Source organism: Rhipicephalus microplus, chromosome 6 (genome assembly GCF_043290135.1).
Source record: "Rhipicephalus microplus isolate Deutch F79 chromosome 6, USDA_Rmic, whole genome shotgun sequence".
Taxonomy (NCBI): Eukaryota; Metazoa; Arthropoda; class Arachnida; order Ixodida; family Ixodidae; genus Rhipicephalus; species Rhipicephalus microplus.
In genome coordinates this window covers 159,555,523-159,574,425 of record NC_134705.1, presented here as the reverse complement: position 1 = coordinate 159,574,425, position 18,903 = coordinate 159,555,523, and the positions used below count along the sequence as shown (strand labels likewise).

Here is an 18,903-nt window from a genome sequence, read left to right as displayed (position 1 = left end):
GACAAAAGAAGAGAGCAGGTGCTTAGAGTGTGCAGCGAATCCCCTAAAACTCCGCTCGTTCTCAACTGCTTTGAAAATTTTATCCGGCAACTGATTCGTGAAATGATTGAGTTCAATACTCAAGTCAGTCGATGGTTATAATTAGTAAAGCAGTTTGGAGCTCCTTTAAAAAAATTCTGGATTTATTTCACTTAGACTCGATTTTTAAATTGAGTGCATTTAAGGAGATGTTGGAGCATAGGTATGGCTCTGGTTACTCCTGTCCTCTCCCATAATTTCCATTGTTAGGTTATCATAACAGTAAAGTGATGCTAAATTCGCACACGAAAGTTTTCATTCGCAAGGAAGTATTAGATGACAAGAAATGTTTGCGCTTTACTGAATACTTCATTTTGCAGTTCTTTGCAGAAGGTGATCACGCATACTATGAAGACAGCTGTCATGAAATACGAGAAACACACGAAAACACACAAAGAGCTTCGCCTGAGGTGTCTGAAAAGAAATAACAATGCAAACGAATTGTTTTAGAATTAGTGCCTTTCTGATACTTCTGATTCTTCTAAAATACTGTACTAGTGCTTGCCCAGCAATGTTTCGAAAAGTTTCTGTAGACTAGGGGCCCACAATTTTCGTTAGTAATAGTGGCTCTCTGTTCTAATGATTTAGTTTTTCTAAAAATTTTTTACGGGCCACAGCATGATTTTCACAATCTAGAAGAAGCTGTTTCATGTCTTCTTCTATTGCTTCATTTTTTCACATCTTTTCATGTGTTGTTCCTCAACGATGCAGTTGGTATGTCGGTGAGTGGGAAAAGTGCTCCAAGACGTGCGGCAATGGCACCCAGCTGCGGTTGGTGTTCTGCCAGCGGCGCACCGAGGCAGGCAGCGTGTTGGCCGAAGACGCGGACTGCGAGTCTGCCGGACCAAAACCGGAGCGCCTGCGGGACTGCAGCTCGGACGCTGAGTGTGCCTCCTGGGAAGTGGGCAACTGGACAGAGGCAAGTTGTTTGACTGGCAGCTACCACTGATCGCTACTGACTACTTTAAAACTTCATAATAACAAAACTGCATTCGGTACAAGAATAATGTCACTAGTCGCTATCAGAGATACAGACCGTTTCCGGAAAGCATTAACAAACACACTATAAAGCTGCATCACGCTCACAACTGCATTAACAACATACTACAATGACAATTTATTGTCTCTTTACCGCCTATTTCTGGACAGGTCTTTATCTTGACATTTTGTTTGTTTTTTTGCCTTGTTACTATGCACTGATGTTTTTTTTTTGTAACTCGATAAATTTGCTTTTTTATGCCTCTCCATGTATCATTCTTGTTTGCACCTCTATTTGAAAGGGTATCAGTCGATTATTTTGGTGCAGTATGCACTGCCATTCACTATGATTGCGATGTCATAGTGTGTTTCTGCATTCTATTTTTTGTTCATGTGTAAGCTTATCTTGTTTGTTCCTTTTCGTGCTCTATTTCATAGTGTCCTATCCATGAGAGAGGCCTTTGTCCTATTTCATAGGACAAAGGCCTCTCTCATGTTCCGCCAGTTAACCCGGTCCCGTGCTTGTTGCTGCCAATTTATACCCGCAAACTTCTTAATCTCATCTGCCCACCTAACCTTCTGTCTCCCTCTAACCCGTTTGCCTTTTCTTAGAATCCAGTCAGTTACCCTTAATGACCAGCGGTTATTCTGTCTACGTGCTACATGCCCGGCCCATGTCCATTTCCTCTTCTTTATTTCAGCTATGATATCCTTAACCCCGGTTTGTTCCCTAATCCACTCTGCTCACTTCTTGTCTTTTAAGGTTACACCTACTATTTTTCTTTCCATTGCTCGCTGCGTCGTTCTCATTTGTTATACGTATCCACAAGTTTGTTTAAACTTTGTCACTGCATCTATGACTGGACTATGCTGCATATACTTTGTTGTGAGTGACAATTTGTTATATCTGCATTTGTAATGGGGAAGTTCGAGTGCAACTTGTTCTTTTCAACCATCGTCGACCACATAGCAAACTTACAATGTGTGGAAATGCTGATGAGACATTTTGGCTTTGACTCAGAATCAGAATCGGAACCAGTTTACTCATGTCACTAAACGTTCAAACAAGTGCGAGGCTGTGGATTAATGAATAAACTAAAACCTCAATATAACAAAGTTGCATATTACACGAAAGTATGCTCGTTATATCCAAAAATTTGTGATAAAGGTTTATTCTTAGCACTATATCTATTGCAAGATTATTTTTTATTTACTTTGTTACATATATTTCGCTATATCAGGGTTTGCTATATCGAGGTTTGAGTGTAATGTGAAAACTGCAAAGATTAGACTTTTCAATAACGATTACGAAAGTGCGGCTAACATAGAAAGCCACAGTTGAAGTGATGATAACTTTTTATGCTGGGCGAACCGACAACCAGTTTTTTCACCTTACTACTTTTTTTTCTTAGTGCAATAGGTCAAAGTGTTCGATCGTATTGTGCACGAGCGGAAAACACGTGAATAATTTGTTATGAGAATTTTTCTATCTGCGTGGCGATGATGCTGTTAGCCGAAAACAGACTGGTAAATGCTGACAGGTGAGCACAGTTGTAATTACTATATGCCAGAACTGGCAATAAGTGGTGATGTAAGCCGGTATTAGTGTTAATTATACTGCAATCGTGCTCCCTGGCGACATTATTACGTTCCAACTTCATTAGAACGAAGTTGCCTCTTACAAGAAAATAAGTTTATTATAACCAAAAATTTGTTATAAACAAGAAAATAAGCTCATTATAATCGAAAATAGTTTTAAAGGTATATTCCTAACACTATCTGTTACAAAACTCTCCTTCTTTTTTTCACTATAACAGATATTTGAGTGTATCCGGGTTTGTTACATCAAGGTTTCAGTTGCTAGCCAGTTACTGACTTTTTGTTACTTGTAGAGATATCGTGAAGCTCTCGGTACTCATTTAGCAAAATGGTTGGGGTCAGGCTGATTGTGGTGATGGTGAATGTGGTACAGCTTGAAAGTGAATATCGAAAGAGTTGGGAAGCTGTGCTCATTCGAGTGCAATGAGTTACTGGTACTAGTCGAGCCCACTAGAGAAGTCCCCATCCAATTTGCTCACATTTCTCCTTATCGCCAGTAATGTTCGTCCTTTTTCGCATCTTCTTGACACTGAGCTGCGATTCCCTACAGTGCGACCGGTTGTGCGGGCAAGGCACCCAGGTTCGAGAAGTCGTGTGCATCAACCCACTCGAAGGCGACAAGGTTGAAGTTCTGGATGACGCCGGTTGTGACGAGTCGTTGAAACCACCGACCAACCAATCCTGCGAAATCCGTACCTGCGATGGCACAGAATGGGTCACTTCACCGTGGTCAGGCGTGAGTACTGTTTAAATTTTGCAAACAAAGCTTGTTATGACTCTTACATTTCAGCATTGTATGAAAAAAAAAAAGGCGCCCACGAGTGCTAAGGAATGCGACCCTCGAGTGTGCACGGCCACATGCGTACTTGTACACGCCGTTTATCAATAGTGGAACTCCACTGTTACGTTTCTCTCTGATGCATTTTCCGCCGGTCCCGGCATAGCTATCATCAGACCAAATGTATCGGGAGCACCACAGTAACATCGTAACTGTGAGACCGTTCTCATATGATAGGCTGCCAATGCACACTGAGCCACCTAGTGGCCATGTTGGCTTCGTGCAGCTTGGCCTAGTTTGACTGTAAAATTAGCCACTTGAGAGGTGCAAGTGACAGGACTTAGGGTTGTTTCAAACAAAAGCATAGCCTTGGCGCACGTATTGTAAATGACAATGGACAAATTGTAATAATACAATTTGTCCATGAAAGTTAGGCTTTCAAGATGGGCATTTCCTCCGCCATTGCTTTGGCATTAACTCATCATGATAATCGGTATTTGTCAGAGGGGTTAATTAAAGCTGGTTTGATATAATGTGATTAGACAATCAGACTTATTGTGCTAGTTGTATTTGGTGTTCTACTGTGATTGGTGCTCTCTCGAACGGGAGCTTATTGGCTATCACCCGCTTTTAATAAGGCAATGTGATTCGTTATCGAGATCACTTGTCACGTTGCCACATTTCATCGTTGCTTGGGTATAGCCATGTGTGCCATATTTTAATAGATTCGGTCTTCACTCGCAAAGATTGTTTGTAACGCTCCGTGCAAGTCGTGAGGAGATGTTTCAAAAGCTTCGTGATTGTTTTAGACCATTTCGTTGAGATTGCACGCAGGACATGAATAGTATAGCTTCTTTGAGGTATTACGTGGCCACCAGCAGTAACGTTAGTATCTTCGATAGCACACGTACGAAATACGGCCGAGGCTGTGTTCCCCGATATCAGAGCGCAGAGTACACTGCTCGCTGTAGTTTGACTTTTTGTTTGCCGGCTACAAGTTCAGCCAAATAAAGTGTTTGATCCTGGACAAGCCAACTGCTGTTTTTGGCAACGTGTGACAATATGTCCACACGGCAATCGTTGATGTCCATAGCAGCTGAAGTGTTGCACTGCTAAGCGCCGAGAGAAAAGTCTCGTTCCCGACGTGGAGGAAGGAAAGGGTTCGGAGGGGGGCACCCATCATGGTGTTGTAGTTGTTATGGTGCTTGGCTGCTGACCCGAAGGTCACTGGGTCGAATCTGGGCCATGGCGGCCGCATTACTGATCTGGGCAAAAATGCCTTAGGCCCATGTGCCCAGGCTGAAGCGCACGTTAAATAACACCTCATGGTCGAAATTTCTAAACTTCTTTTTTACGACGTCTCATAATCATATCCTGCTCATGAGACGTCAAACCCCGATAATTATTAAATTATAATTAGAAGGTGGCATTGCGTATACTTGAACCCCTCTATAAAAGACACTGATATAAGAGACAAATGGGCATAAAAGACATCAATATGCTTAAGTAAAATATGGATTGATAAGAAAATGCATACGAGGCACCCTGCTTATAAGAGACATCTCATATGAAAGATGAGAATTGCTGTCCGTAGCATAACTCTTATAAAGGGGTTCAACTGTAATAAGAAAGAAAGCAAGAAAAGTAGTATGTACACCACACACTCAGAGACGAAGCTTCGCTTGCCCCATTTTCTTGACAGGGCGAGGGGTCCTGAATTATTTTTAAATAAACATATGTTTGTGCTCTCTTCATTTTCACGTTCACTTGTGTTTTACGCCACTTCCCTTAATCACAGCTGGTGCCAACAAGCTCGCAGCTCAGATACATTTGATGTACTGATCATGCCTCTATGTTTTCCGACCGCAGTGCGAGGCCCCGTGCTCATCGCGCATCGAGACCCGTCAAGTGCTCTGCACCAACGAAGAAGGAATGTTGTTCCCCGATGAATACTGCGACGATGAGAAGCGTCCCAACACGACCAGGTCGTGCGACGAGGAGGGCGGCTCCCTGGACGACCTTTGCCAGTACATGTGGTACTACTCCCAGTGGAGTCCCGTGAGTAATTGCTACACGCTAAACTTTTGACGCTTTGGAAATACTGTGTGTATTTCTTAGAAAGTAGCATGTTTTTAACATGTTCATAGCAAATTTTAATATGCACAGGAAGCTGTTAGGTGTCCAATAGATGGAATTCGACTGCAAAAAATTTTCTAAGTGGTTCACAACAAGCGGAGGTCAAAAAAAAAAAAAAAATTGAAGCGGTGCGCAATCGTGGTGTGAGGAAGTGAGCTTTGCACTCTTGCCATTCGTCCTGTCTAGGGTTTGCAAAAGCAAACTCCTTTCCTGCATTCTCTCGTACATGACGCACACTCATTGCCACGTCGCACACACGTCACAATGCACGTACCAGATGCACCTTTTTGTTTTCTTGACATATTATGCTGCACCAGAGTGCCCTGATGTCCTTCTTGCTCACCGCCTGTGGTGGCTAGAAGAAGATCGAGGCTCGTTTTGGTACACAGCGCAGCACTTATAACTGCATCCCGCTTGCCTATGCACGTCATCATCCCATCTTGGAGCATGCTCTTCACGAGGACAACAGCAGGCCACGTTTAGTTTGAAACTCGAGCTTTTTCTGCGGCGAATAGCAATTCAACTCTTGGCAGACACGATCATATGCTTACAATGTAAACAGGGCACTTCTCAGTTTAAAATGGCCAGGTCTCACTAGGAGCTATTTAATTGTAAGACGTAGGACATGGCAGTGCCTACCAGAAGAGTTAAAATAGCTGCAGTCGAAGGTTAGCATGATGAAATTGCACTTGAGGCAAAACCGCATTTGTTATACTAGAGGTTTGTTATAAGCACAATGTTACAATGAAGGAAACGAGAGAACATCGATGATGTCAAAGGCGAAACAGCAGCAACTTTTCCCACAGTCTTTTGTATCTTTCTCAATCTCTTATAAATATGTTCTTTCGGTACTTGCACACCGACAACATTTTGGTGGACGCTCTGGGCACACCTCTTCAATGTAACAATATAATTTGTACTTGCTGATATTGATGAAGAACAGTTATTGTCAACTTCATTGTATGCGAAGTATATTTATGTTAATATTTTTACATGAAAGTCTGAATGTATACACTGAGCCGAGACAGTGGGAGAAACATGGTTACATGAAAAACCAAGCTGACAATAGGAAACCTGACAGCAAAAGCTAACAACTCGGCACCTGTTCTATCTGTGGGGTTGTCTGCTTACTTTCGGTGCAAGTATGCAACACGAGAAAATTCATCTTTGCAGATTATAATGTTGGCGATAGCCTTGTTTATACTTACTATGTCCCCACATTTTTTTATATTGTTTTGTTTCTTGAAAGCGTGTATCTGTACCGACACATCCTACTTTAATTTTGTTGGACTGCTTGGTTGACTTCTCTGAAAACCTGAAAAGTGCTTTATTTTGTTTCACGAGAACACCTGCTTCCTTATTCATAGGCAGACCGAGAGTTGGGGATCATTTCTTGACTTTCGCGCCGCTGAACCTAAATAGATGGAAGATCTGATCTTTGATGACATAACGAGAAATGTAGCTGCACCCTGATTTATTTTATCACGCGTCTCTCTGGAACACTACCAAATGTGCGTGCATTCTACGCAGATTTTTTAACTAGCCTTATGGCCTTTAATGATTTAACTTCTATAAATTCCTGGCTTTCTGCATAACTGGCCTCGTGCCACTCTCATTGCTACTGTTCTGTAACTTTATTCGAGTTGAATCAGTTTGGAACATTCGACATCCTTCGCAGTGTTCCACTGAGTGTGGGAAGGGCATGCAGACCCGCAAGGTGTTTTGCGGCACCGCTATCGACGGGAGCATCGTTAACGTGACAGATGACCACTGCAACCAGGAGGATCTACTTGAGTCAACCAAGGAGTGCATCGTTGATGCTGTCTGCAACGGCACTTGGGTCGCTGCTCCCTGGAACCGGGTATGTGTACCGTCAGAGCCTCCTACGTGGTCTTAGAAAGTGAATAGCATGATCAACGAAGGCCATTGTACGACAAAGGCAAGACAAGAAATGTAGTGTAAGGTTGACATTTTTGTCTATGGTCGTTTGTGGTCATTGTTCAAGGGACCCCGAAACAGTTTTTTAAAGTTTCTTCAGCATTTAGGCTAGAGCCTTATCAAACCATTTGCACCACAAGTTTAAATACACGTCGTGTACCAACGCCACTACGGTACATTATACCATACCGAACTTCTCACCCCTGCCTTCTCAGCTCGAAAGACACGCTCGCACTGCTGGTGATCGCAGGGCTCTCATGAGCGCATTCGACGATTTGAACTTTAGCCAGTCTACTAGAGCCCCGAGATCGCACACCGACTGATTGTGCGCAATCTCGGAGGCAATCACCCAGTGTGACCGACGGCACGCGCACCATCTGGCAACAGAGGCAAAGATTGCGGAGTGGTCGATATCTTCTCTGACAGGTGCTGCCTTCCTATCAGTCGATCTTCCTTTCGCGCATTCTACAGCCAATTGGATGGAAAGCCTGGGTGTTGTCAAATTACCAGAGCATGTCGGTCTGTGAATGAGTGGTTGAAAATTGGTCTGGCAAAGCCGTAGTAACCTGCAGCGATGCGCAGATTTAAAGCATTGTAATAAATTACTACTCAGTTTATGCATAGCTCGAATCGGTCTGTACCCTTAGGACTTTTTCTGCGGCCCAATGTGTTTGTACGAAATGGTCGAAACCATTTCAAAGTCCCTTTCACACTGTTCATGTTCCTCTAAACATGCATTACCAGTTTGCCTTGCTAGTTGGCTATTTTACTAGCCCCTTTGTCTGTTGCGTACACTATGCAATACCAGAACACACAGCGAAAGTGCCTTTAGTGATAATGGAATCACAGTAAATCAGTCAAGTCCAGAGATATCCAATCTCAAGAGGGTAAGGACAGTGATATCAGTGATAAAAAGAGAAATAAAGTGAAAAAAAGTGATATAAAGAAAAATTTTCATATATGAAAAATATATTCAAGAGAATTTAATAACTTTTTTATATACATAATACTTCCATAATATGTGGTTTTGTCATATGCAGCTTTGGCTGTGTAGGTGCAGAAAGATGAACAGACACGGATGTTTTACTGCTTTCAGCTTAAGTTCTCATTAGGTTGCTCATGATGTCACTGGTGTGTTGTGCCAAGCAAATTTTTTTTTTTTTTTTTGTTGAATGGAGGCTTTTCTGTTGTTTTGTAGGAGGAACTCTATTGAAAAAAAAAAAAGGATATGTTGATTTAGTTGGGTGCAAAAGTCTTGCTGCATGGTGAGGAATGAACTACACAATGAGGACCCGTTTGATTTGGTGTGATCATTGAATCGTTTAATTGTTGAATCGTTACAATAATAATCATCCTCTCTTTTCTTCTGTAAGAAGCTGAAAAGACTTGTACTTTGCTTTCCATGGCTTCTTGGAAACACTTTTCTTTTCTTTCTTTCTTTTTTCTTTCTTTCTCTCTTTTTTAGTGAGTGACAATTTTTTAGTTTATTCCTTGCCACGCTTAGTTTATCTCCCTCACAAAGGCAGTGATAGGCAAAGTCATGATAGAAAAACCCAGCAGAGAGGCGCTTCGTTTGTAGAGATGTAAGCAGTTGTCAGAGCGACAGCCAATAGAAAGGCACCTGTAAACATCCTTGTAAACCAATAGCAGTGTCGTGTGGATTGTAAAAGTCACCAGACCGCCCCAGATTTCTCGTTTGTGGTTTTTCTGTGCAGCCATTGTAAGAGAAAAGAATCGAAATGAAAAGTTGGAACTCTCCGCTTTCAACAGCCGAGATGATAGTGCTTGGTGGCAAGATAGATGGAAGATGGCTTCATTTAATCCAAAGTTTCTTGCGTGACCTTCAGCTTCTGTTTCATTCTGCTCTCTCACGAAATGAATGTTTGGGCTGTTAAAGTGCGTTTTCAACATAATCATATTTATATAGCATAGAATAGACGTTGCAGTTGTTGAGACGAGTGTTCTTTCAGACTTGATTCTTGAGCAGTGATATAAAAGGGCAAGGGGCACATCCCTGTTTAAATGATGCACTGGCATACACTGAATGCAAGTGTATATGGCTACGTCGTATGCAACTGCACTTGAATATGACAGCTGTAGGCTATGGCTATTTCGTATGCAAGTGCATTTGGCTATGTCCTTTGCCAATGCCTTTCCATACAACATAGCTGAATGGCACATCGTGTACAAGTGCACTGGCATACAGGGTAGCCATGAGTGATTCTGAAAGACCACGAAACAATGTATATTTGTGCTGATTGTGACGTCTGAGGAAAGTCTGACTCATGGCAAGCAACGGGCACCCTTCGCAGTGCTCGACGCCCTGTGGAGGCGGCCAGCGCAAAAGAACCGTCATCTGCCATGTGGACGGGAAACCAGCTGCGCCGAAGAACTGTGACTTCGGCAAGAAGCCGTTCGACACCGAGTCGTGCAACATGGATGCTTGTGATGAAGGTACGATTCAAGGTTCACTGGGACTTCTGCCTCCTCATGGACTAATACAAATTCACAGGGTGTTTTCTGGCTTGAAAATGACTTATGTAATAATTGCTACACTGTAGTTAGTGAAGAAATTGCAAGCAATGTTGTTTGTGTGCACCTGCCTTGACTTTATTGTCTGTTTGTTTTAATAGATTGTGTCTATCGAAGAAAACAAACTCTTTTTTTGTTCATTCCTAGAAGGTATTGTTCCGGCAGACTTGATCTGAAGGCGTCAGTCTGGTAGGCTTGATGCCTTTGTAAAAATGTCATGTGCTACTTGATGCCACTTCTCAACTAATGAGTGTTTCGTACCCTGCTGTGATGGCTGCGAGCAGCACTGACTAAAGAGTCTCAAGTTTAAATGCATAGATATACCAAGTTAATTGGACAGTAGGATGACAAGCTGTCACAGCTTAATTGGTAGAGCATCGGATGCATTATTTGAAGGTTCTAGGTCTAGCTCATTCTAGCAACAAGTTTTCTTTTTCGCTACTTCTAATTTTTCTTTTACATTCACATCATGTTCTGTCGTGGTGTAGTGGATAGGGTGCTCAGGTGATCCACATCATAACTGCTTCTACAGTTAAAGAAAGACTGCAAGCAATGTCCTCTATTCCTTTTTTGGCTTTATTTTTTGTTGGTTTTATTTAGTTGTGTCTAACCAAGAAAGTGATCTCTTCAACCGTTCTCCTTCTGTTTAGAAGAAATGCACATGCACTGACCATAAGTCATATGTAAGATGCTGTTGGTGAAAGCGTGTTGGAGCTCTCTGAAACAGACATTGCACATTCACAGTCCTGCACCAGCGTAGTAACATCCTTTCACCAGACTTGTATCAATGCTAATGCAAGACATACCTTTTCCTAGATGAAATTATTCCTCTGGGAGGCTGCAAGGAATCTAAGCACGGCTGCTGTCCTGACGGCATGACACCCGCTGGTCCAAACTATGCTGGGTGCCCCAAGGCCGCCGTCGTCGAAGGTGGCTGCAAGGCGACCGAGTTTGGTTGCTGCTTGGATGGTGTGACCCCGGCCTTTGGGCCATTCAGGTGAGCGGACTTGTCTTTGTGGCTTCTCTGCCATCTCTCTCTCTCTGTCTGGCACTTGCATGTAGTGACATGTTTTTTTCAAAAAAAGTATGCCCGAATTCACTCACAGCCAATCAGAAGTTGAGCTTTGGCTCGAATGCTATGAAACGCCTATAAAAAAGTCAAAGCCTATACATATAAAGGGGAAGGATTCGTTCAATTTAAGAGTTGTATAGGATACACATGATCTTGGACAAAAGCTTTATTTAAAATAAAGGTCAATAAAATGTCATGCTTAAACTGAGGTGCTAATTGAGAAATAAAGAATACAGTAGGCATACCAAACACAATCAGTGAAGAGTTGCTATAATAAGGCAGGGGGTCCCACATATTTATTTGTTTCATTTCAGACATAAATGCCAATTTCTATGGGTATTTTAGAAGGAAGCATGCACATAATAAATTCATACACTAGTATAAATTGGTTTCAAGTGTTGTAACTAAGACTTTAAAATAACTAAAAGTAAGCTGTGTATCCAATCAATTATTTAACAAACACATATGGTATAACATCTATAAATAATGAAGCATTAGTACAGGAGTTACAACAAATGTGCCACGATATGAAAAAAAAGTCAACCTAAACTTTCATTTGCATATACACTGCACAAATGCAAAGATAAAGCTATAGTTCATTTGTTTGTTTGTCTCAATTCATCTCGATGACTCTTCCAATGAAACGGTGCGGTGCACCCTTATAAACCTATTTTGTGCACACCTCCACTTCCAGGAAGGGTTGTCAGCAGCTGTCGCTCTGCAATGGCACGCAGTTCGGCTGCTGTCCTGACGGCGAGACACCGGCTGAGGGCCCCGACAATGAGGGTTGTCTCTTGGCCACGACCAACGTGACCCCCGTTTCCAATTGCGCAGCTGCTGAATGGGGCTGCTGTCCAGATGGCATCACTGCGGCCGAAGACGTGAACAAAACCAACTGTGTCGAAACCACGACGCCTGCGTTTGTACCCTGTGCCGACTCCCAGTTCGGCTGCTGTCCCGACAATATGACGGCAGCAGACGGTCCCGGTGGGCTAAACTGCATCGAGGGGTCGGGCACGGAAGAACCCTGCCAGGGCTCAATGCATGGCTGCTGTCCAGATGGCTTTTCAATGGCCCAGGGACCAAACAACGAAGGCTGTCCACCCTTCTTCCAGGTCACGCCAATCGCCAACTGCTCTCTGTCAACGTACGGTTGCTGCGCAGACGGAATTACTGCCGCCCTGGGTACAGACGGGCTCGGCTGTGAAGATGAGATCGAAGGAAGTGGGACCGAACCGACGGACTGTGAGAATACGCTGTACGGCTGCTGTCCGGATGGCAAAACGCCAGCGAGCGGTGTGGGTCTCGAAGGGTGTGACGACTGTAGGAACACCACGTTTGGTTGCTGTCCTGACGGCGTCAGTGCCGCGAAGGGAGAGGCGTTCGAAGGTTGTGCGGAGGGCTGCGAGGGCACCAAGTATGGCTGCTGTCATGACAAGGTCACGCCAGCCAAGGGACCCGACTTCGAGGGCTGCGGGAATTGCTCAGAGTCGATGCATGGGTGCTGCGACGACAATGTGACCTTTGCCCTAGGACCCAACGGCGAGGGTTGCTGTGTGGTTACAGAGTTTGGCTGCTGCCGCGACAATGTCACGGCGGCAACGGCCGACGGCTGCATCTGCAACGAGACAGTGCATGGGTGTTGTCCTGACAACGTCACTGTCGCACTTGGTCCCGAGTATGTATGATACTGGTGTTGGCCTTGATGATTTCTCTTTTGTGATCTGAAATTCTCTATCTTGTTGCTTCAATCAGCATCATTCAGTTGGTAGTGAGATGCACTGGCAGTCATTTAATTTTACGTATATTGAATTGTTTGTTTTCCTGTCTGCCTGTGTACATCTATGATACAGGTTTCTGTTAGGAACATTGAAATCAGAGCCTGTTACTGATAGAGATGTGGCTAAGTCATTCGATTGTTTGGTGTGCTTGCAGTGGCTACTAGCCCAACTTAGCTGCACAGTCATCCCCACAAATGGCGTGTTACTGTTATGTATAGCTTACATTGATCTCTCAGTCTAACTGTTCGTTATTAAGACATAATAAGTTGAGCCATTAGCCTTTTTTACTCGCAAGTGTGCCACTACCATGAAATATATGAAGAAATATGTTGGAATGACTGCAGCTATGTGCACAACGTCATAAGAATGAGCGTAGAAAATATTGAATTAGTTGAAATCTTTTGTATCTCATAGCATTTTCTGATGAACTAGAAGGTGATAGCAGAATGCTAACATAAAGTGTTGTTGCGTGCTTGACCCAGCTTCGAAGGATGCACCTGTGAGCACTATGCTTTCGGTTGCTGTCCTGACAAGAAATCGCCGGCCGCGGGCCCTGACTTCGAGGGCTGTGTGATATGTGCCAACACAACCTTTGGATGCTGCCCTGATGATGTCACCGCAGCAGTGGGACCCAACTTTGAAGGCTGTGAAGGGTGCGCAAGTCCATTTCACTCCACATATGCCTAAGGTGCAGTTGTCTCACTGTCATGCATTGTGGAAATCCAGTGACGACGAGGTTCAACGCTTTGTTTGTTGAACGTGTGGCTACAAAGACGGCAGTCGACTCAGTGACACTGGCAAGCATGATAGATGTCCGCGAATTGGAAAAGAAGCAGCGATCACACTATTGTTGCTCGCACATATTGTGAAGGAGTTACGATGACTTTTTTGTTGCACAATGAATGTCTGGGAAGGCCATCAATGCCTAGAGTTTTAATACATGCTCAGATGGGTTGCTCAATGACGCAGTTTTGAGAAAACACCTCTAGTACTACTATGCACGAGTAGCACCAGAGGTAGGGCTTATTGAAATAAAGCAATAAAATGTTGCATCAGCAGTGGTAAAATAAACCTGAAGTGAGTGCATAATTGGGCAGATTATGAAACCTTGAAACGTCTTTGATGGATCAAATACCGGAACAGTACCTGTGTAGACACGGGAGAGAACCAGAAAGCCAACCTTTCTATGCATGTAAGTGAATTTATGTGGCAGTATAGTAACATAAATTAACCCAGATGGCTGAGATTACGCCTGTTTGTTCTTGCACTTTGCAGTGCAGCTCTTTGTGTGGCGCAAAGCATCTAAACACTGCCTCTGAGTAAACTCACCACATGTATGATAGATTGTTACTGAGATTGCAAGGTCGAGGGTTCAGTCACTGGCTATGCCACATTCATTCCAGTAGGGTTGGATCTTAAAACAAATGTGTAAAAACAGATGTCACACATGTTCTCATAGAAGCACGCAGAAAAAAATCGCCAGGCGTGCGCAGAACATGCAGCACAGTCGCAGTAATAGCATAAAAAGCAGCCTTTCAGTGTCTTTTCTGAACACTCTGGCTAAATGCTAGAAGCACACTTGTGGGGTACCCACTATGCCATATATAATCATAATTTTTGTGTAGTAGGCCAGGATTCACTATGCTATCCTTCGTCATTCTTTGGTGAAGCGTAGTATCTGCTAAACACTTGTAATGAATTTTGTGTTGCATTCAGTGGCTGACCACGATGAAGAATAACACCTAAAGTGGGTATGTGCCACAGTTAATAGGTGATGAAGAACAAGCTGTTCCAATGTGTTGAAGCATTGGACGTCCTACTAGTTATGCGATTCGCGTTGTGTGATGCCTGGTTGTTATTTTGCTGTTCTAAAATGCTTTATTACTCAAATTAACGCAATTCCTTTTCCGACATCAAGCCTGCCTTAGGCAGGTTTGCAATTGAGCCCCAAGCACCGGCGTGGCTCAGCGGTAGAATACTGGGCTTGCACGCAGTGGATCCGAGTTTGAATCCCACTATGTCACTACATGTTCTTGATGTTTTTAATTTGAGTTTATTTTTTCTTATTTCGTGTGATATTGGTTACGAACACCGGCGGCGGAAAACTATGGCACCGCACGTGATTCCTGTTGTGATATAATAACAGCTTTCGCAGTAAGAAAAAAAAAGGTTAGGTGTTGTCACTGACAAAAATGCGTATAATGATCAACTGTGAGACGTGCAAACAGCATCATCAGAAAGTTTTAAGTTCGTGGCATTGAGGAAGTTAAGCCAGATCTCAAGCTGAACTTGTTTTACGGGCCAGTTGACACAGTTACAAAAGCTTATCTGCAGGTGGCAGGGATCACCTTAAAGGCACAAGAAAGTCGCAAAACTTCTCATGAAATGCCATTGAGTTAGTGTACCTGACGCAGCATAAACATTAAACTTGCAGACTGCATTACCTCTGTATGTGTTCATGTGTCGCTCTTGTTGTGTGGAATGTGTTGTAACGAGGAAATTTAGTATGACATATTGAGCAGCCTTCTGCGCAAATAGTAGCAGAAAACCTTGACCGCTCTTTTTTTCACATGTAGCTACGAGACCAACTGCACAAACACCACCTTTGGCTGCTGCCCCGACGGAATACAAGCTGCGGAAGGCGAACACTTTGCTGGCTGCGCTGTGGGCTGCGAAAAGACCCAGTTCGGCTGCTGTCCCGACGGACAGGTTCCGGCATCAGGCATCGGCTTCGAGGGTTGCGACAACTGCAGTGAATCGTTGTATGGCTGCTGCGCAGACAACACTTCCTTTGTCCTCGGCCCCGATGGCGAGGGCTGTTGCTTCCACACCGAATTTGGCTGCTGTTCTGACAACAAAACGGAGGCGCAGGGACCTGATCGGGCTGGTTGCAGCTGCCACACGACACCACACGGCTGTTGCCCCGATGGGATTGCCACTGCTAGTGGGCCGAGGTATCATTGAAATCAGAGTCCCAGGCTCTAGAGCGAAATTGTTGTCTGCAATTTTTTTACTGCAATTTGTTGCTTTATGTCTGATAATACCAAAATTTTTGCCATAAATGTACTGATGTATCATATGATTTATGCTAACATAAATAATTTCGACCAATTTTAACGTCACTGAGAAATGCTCGCCTAAACTCATAGGAAACCACTGATTTACCGCAGTAGGGGGAGCACCCAAGTTCTCGTGTGCTTTGGTGACGTAGAAAGTGCAGTTTTCAAATCAGGGCCCCCCCTTACGGTAAAGAATGGAACAATTTGTGTGCTTTTGTACGAGTTAAGCTTGTTAAGCATTCACTAGACTGCTAAGAGCGTGTCTCATCAGAAAGAGGAAAAGCATTTGTGGTGTTAACAGCCAAAACCACATTTAGAGTAGCCTGACAACAGAGCGCGAGGGGTGACGAACAGTAGTCCTTGTCTGGTGCTATTTGGGGTACGTCAGTACTCGCTTTACTCGAACATTTCACAAGGTCTTGACCTGCGTCATACCAGTGGCGAAGCCCCGAGGTGCTGCCAACTTAGACAGGCTCTCACACTTACTTTAAAACCAATTTAAAGTTTCTTAAAGGCAATGTTCACAAATAATTATTGATCAGAAGTGCCAACATACACAGAGAAATGAAAGAACAAAAACATGTCCATGTTTCAGTTTTGGTGACGGGGTTCTTTTAAGAAAGTCCTAGCTTGTTTTGGTTTGTATAAAAACAAAAAGCAGTGATCGTAAATGGTACACAAAGCAATGTGCCTTAGGGAAGTTCCTGTTACAGTAAATAAATTTAACTAGCACCCCAGGCAGACATCATATGTTCGCAGAGGACGTTCAAAGCAATTTAGAGCGGATATCCAGTGTCTTATACACATTAATTCACCATTTTGTGGTTTCTACATTTGCATGACGTTATGGACAATACATTTTCTTTCTGCTTTTGTTGACCCTTGTTTTCATTTACTTGTGACACACAAAGTAATTTGCCTGATCTTGATTGCTCTTTTTTTTTTTTGTTTTCCAAACTTTAGCTTGAGGTTCGAGACATAGAAGACAATGAAAAAAAAAAAAGAAGTTAGTGACTCTGAAATAACTACATCATGATGGTGATGTGGAAGCAATCAATGTAAAATTCTTGCATCGGAAAAATAAAACTGACTGACTGTAGTCTCTCACCGTAATGAACACCCACACTTACAGCTGCCTCTAGCAGTCATTCAGTTTTCAAGACTGGAGCCTCTGAAGCCTGACGTTCTTCTCCTGCCACTCCTACTGCCAGGTACTACGGCTGCACCTGCCACAACTATCCGTACGGCTGCTGCCAAGACAAGCACACGCCGGCCGGTGGTCCAAACTTTGAAGGATGCATCTGTTCGCGCCTGCTTTACGGTTGCTGTCCCGACGACGTCACTCCTGCTGAGGGCCCCAACCTGCAAGGCTGTCCGTGCCAGATCATGGAGTTTGGGTGCTGCCTGGACAGGCGTACTCCGGCTCGTGGACCTAACCTTGCCGGTTGCGGTTGCGAGACTATGCCCTATGGCTGCTGCCCAGACCGAGTGAGTGAACGACAGGCTTCTCGTCATGTGGAATGGAGCGGAAACCGAAAAATAAAAGAAAGGATATTTGTAACCGAAACAAAAGAGCGATCGAAACATTATTTTTCATTTCGTTTTAGACAAAATACTTATTATTGGCTTTCGGTTTAAGAGTAATGGCGCCAACTCAGAGTGATAACATCAGGCAGACGCAGCTTTCGTGCTTCACCCGTGCAGAGACAGGGCGAGAAGGTGCCTTTTGAGTGCTCTTTTCACGCCACAAAGAAGGGGTGCATTTCGTTTGCTGCTCTGGCTCAGTAATAATTGTCATCTATACTTCATGCCTATCCTTGCATTAATATCATGTGTCTAGTACTTGTATGTCGCAAGCGATCTACACGCTATCAGAACTGCCATCGCACTCCCTTGTGTGCAGTCTCTTGTGTGTGGATGATCATGCGTGTACGCTCTGTGGTTTCTCGTGTTACTGAGCAAACATTTAAGCTGCTGTCATGCCCTTTGCCATAGTAACTTGCAGTTTCACTGTCTCTCGCAAAAGAATTCTCAGTACGTTAATGGTCTTCTCCTTTGACCCTAGCAAACGCCGGCTCGTGGGCCTGCCTTCGGTGGTTGTCCGTGCACGGCGATGCCGTACGGCTGCTGCCCCGACCAAATCACTGCTGCTCAAGGACCGGACGGCCGCGGCTGCGAGTGCCAGAATCTGGTCTATGGGTGCGTCTTGTCTAGGCGAAAAAACGTGACTCGCTTGGTTGCTTAAGCAGAGGAGGTACAAATGTAAGCCACACACCATGATGCTGACTGAAGATTTAGAGGAACAATTAGATGTGCGCAAATATTCAAACATTTTTCAGAATTTTAGTACACTCAAATCTCGGTATAGCAAACCCAGATACAACAAAATACCAGTTATAATGAAGTAAATAAAGAATACTCTTTCAGTAGATACAGTGTTGGGAATATACCTTTATAACAAATTTTAGTATGTAACAGAGTTGTTTTCGTGCAATGTGCAACTTCGTTATTCAGTAGACTCTCAGTAAACAGAACCTGAAGGGACCGGGGAAATATGTTCCATTTAATAGGAGTTCCGTTTACTAAAAGGTAAGCATGGGTGCAAGATACAAGCGCGAAACAAAGCATTGCAGGTGCAATAGTTCCGTTTAAGCAGTACTTCTCTTCAACAGATTTCCGTTTACTGAGAGTCTACTATAATGAGGTTTGAGTGTATGTGAAAAATTAAATTAATAAAATGGCAATAAATCAGCTTGAAGTGGCATGGTCTGTCGAGGGCATTGTTCTGGCGAATTCAGCCTGAACGGTACTCCCAACAGCAGGCAACTCGCCAATAGATGGCAGTTTCGGCACCTACTCCATGGGTCTGTATACTTTAACTCGTGGGTGTACATAAGTGTATAGCAGGTCAGTAAAAAAATTTCTTGGTGAACAAAGAAGGCATGAAACATT

The 18,903-nt window shown here is 43.6% G+C and overlaps 1 protein-coding gene across 2 annotated transcripts in view; it reads left to right on the top strand.

Annotated features, from left to right (window-relative positions):
• Nucleotides 1-18,903, top strand: part of LOC119167246 (papilin) — a 213,790-nt gene that overhangs the window by 149,280 nt on the left and 45,607 nt on the right. For both annotated transcript variants that reach the window (XM_037418696.2, XM_037418695.2), the window contains exons 12-22: nt 790-997; nt 3,206-3,391; nt 5,303-5,491; nt 7,248-7,430; nt 9,820-9,961; nt 10,856-11,036; nt 11,806-12,789; nt 13,375-13,545; nt 15,469-15,846; nt 17,163-17,439; nt 18,017-18,150. In XM_037418696.2, the coding sequence (XP_037274593.2) occupies nt 790-997; nt 3,206-3,391; nt 5,303-5,491; nt 7,248-7,430; nt 9,820-9,961; nt 10,856-11,036; nt 11,806-12,789; nt 13,375-13,545; nt 15,469-15,846; nt 17,163-17,439; nt 18,017-18,150 (3,033 nt within the window). The remainder of the gene's footprint in view (nt 1-789; nt 998-3,205; nt 3,392-5,302; nt 5,492-7,247; nt 7,431-9,819; nt 9,962-10,855; nt 11,037-11,805; nt 12,790-13,374; nt 13,546-15,468; nt 15,847-17,162; nt 17,440-18,016; nt 18,151-18,903) is intronic.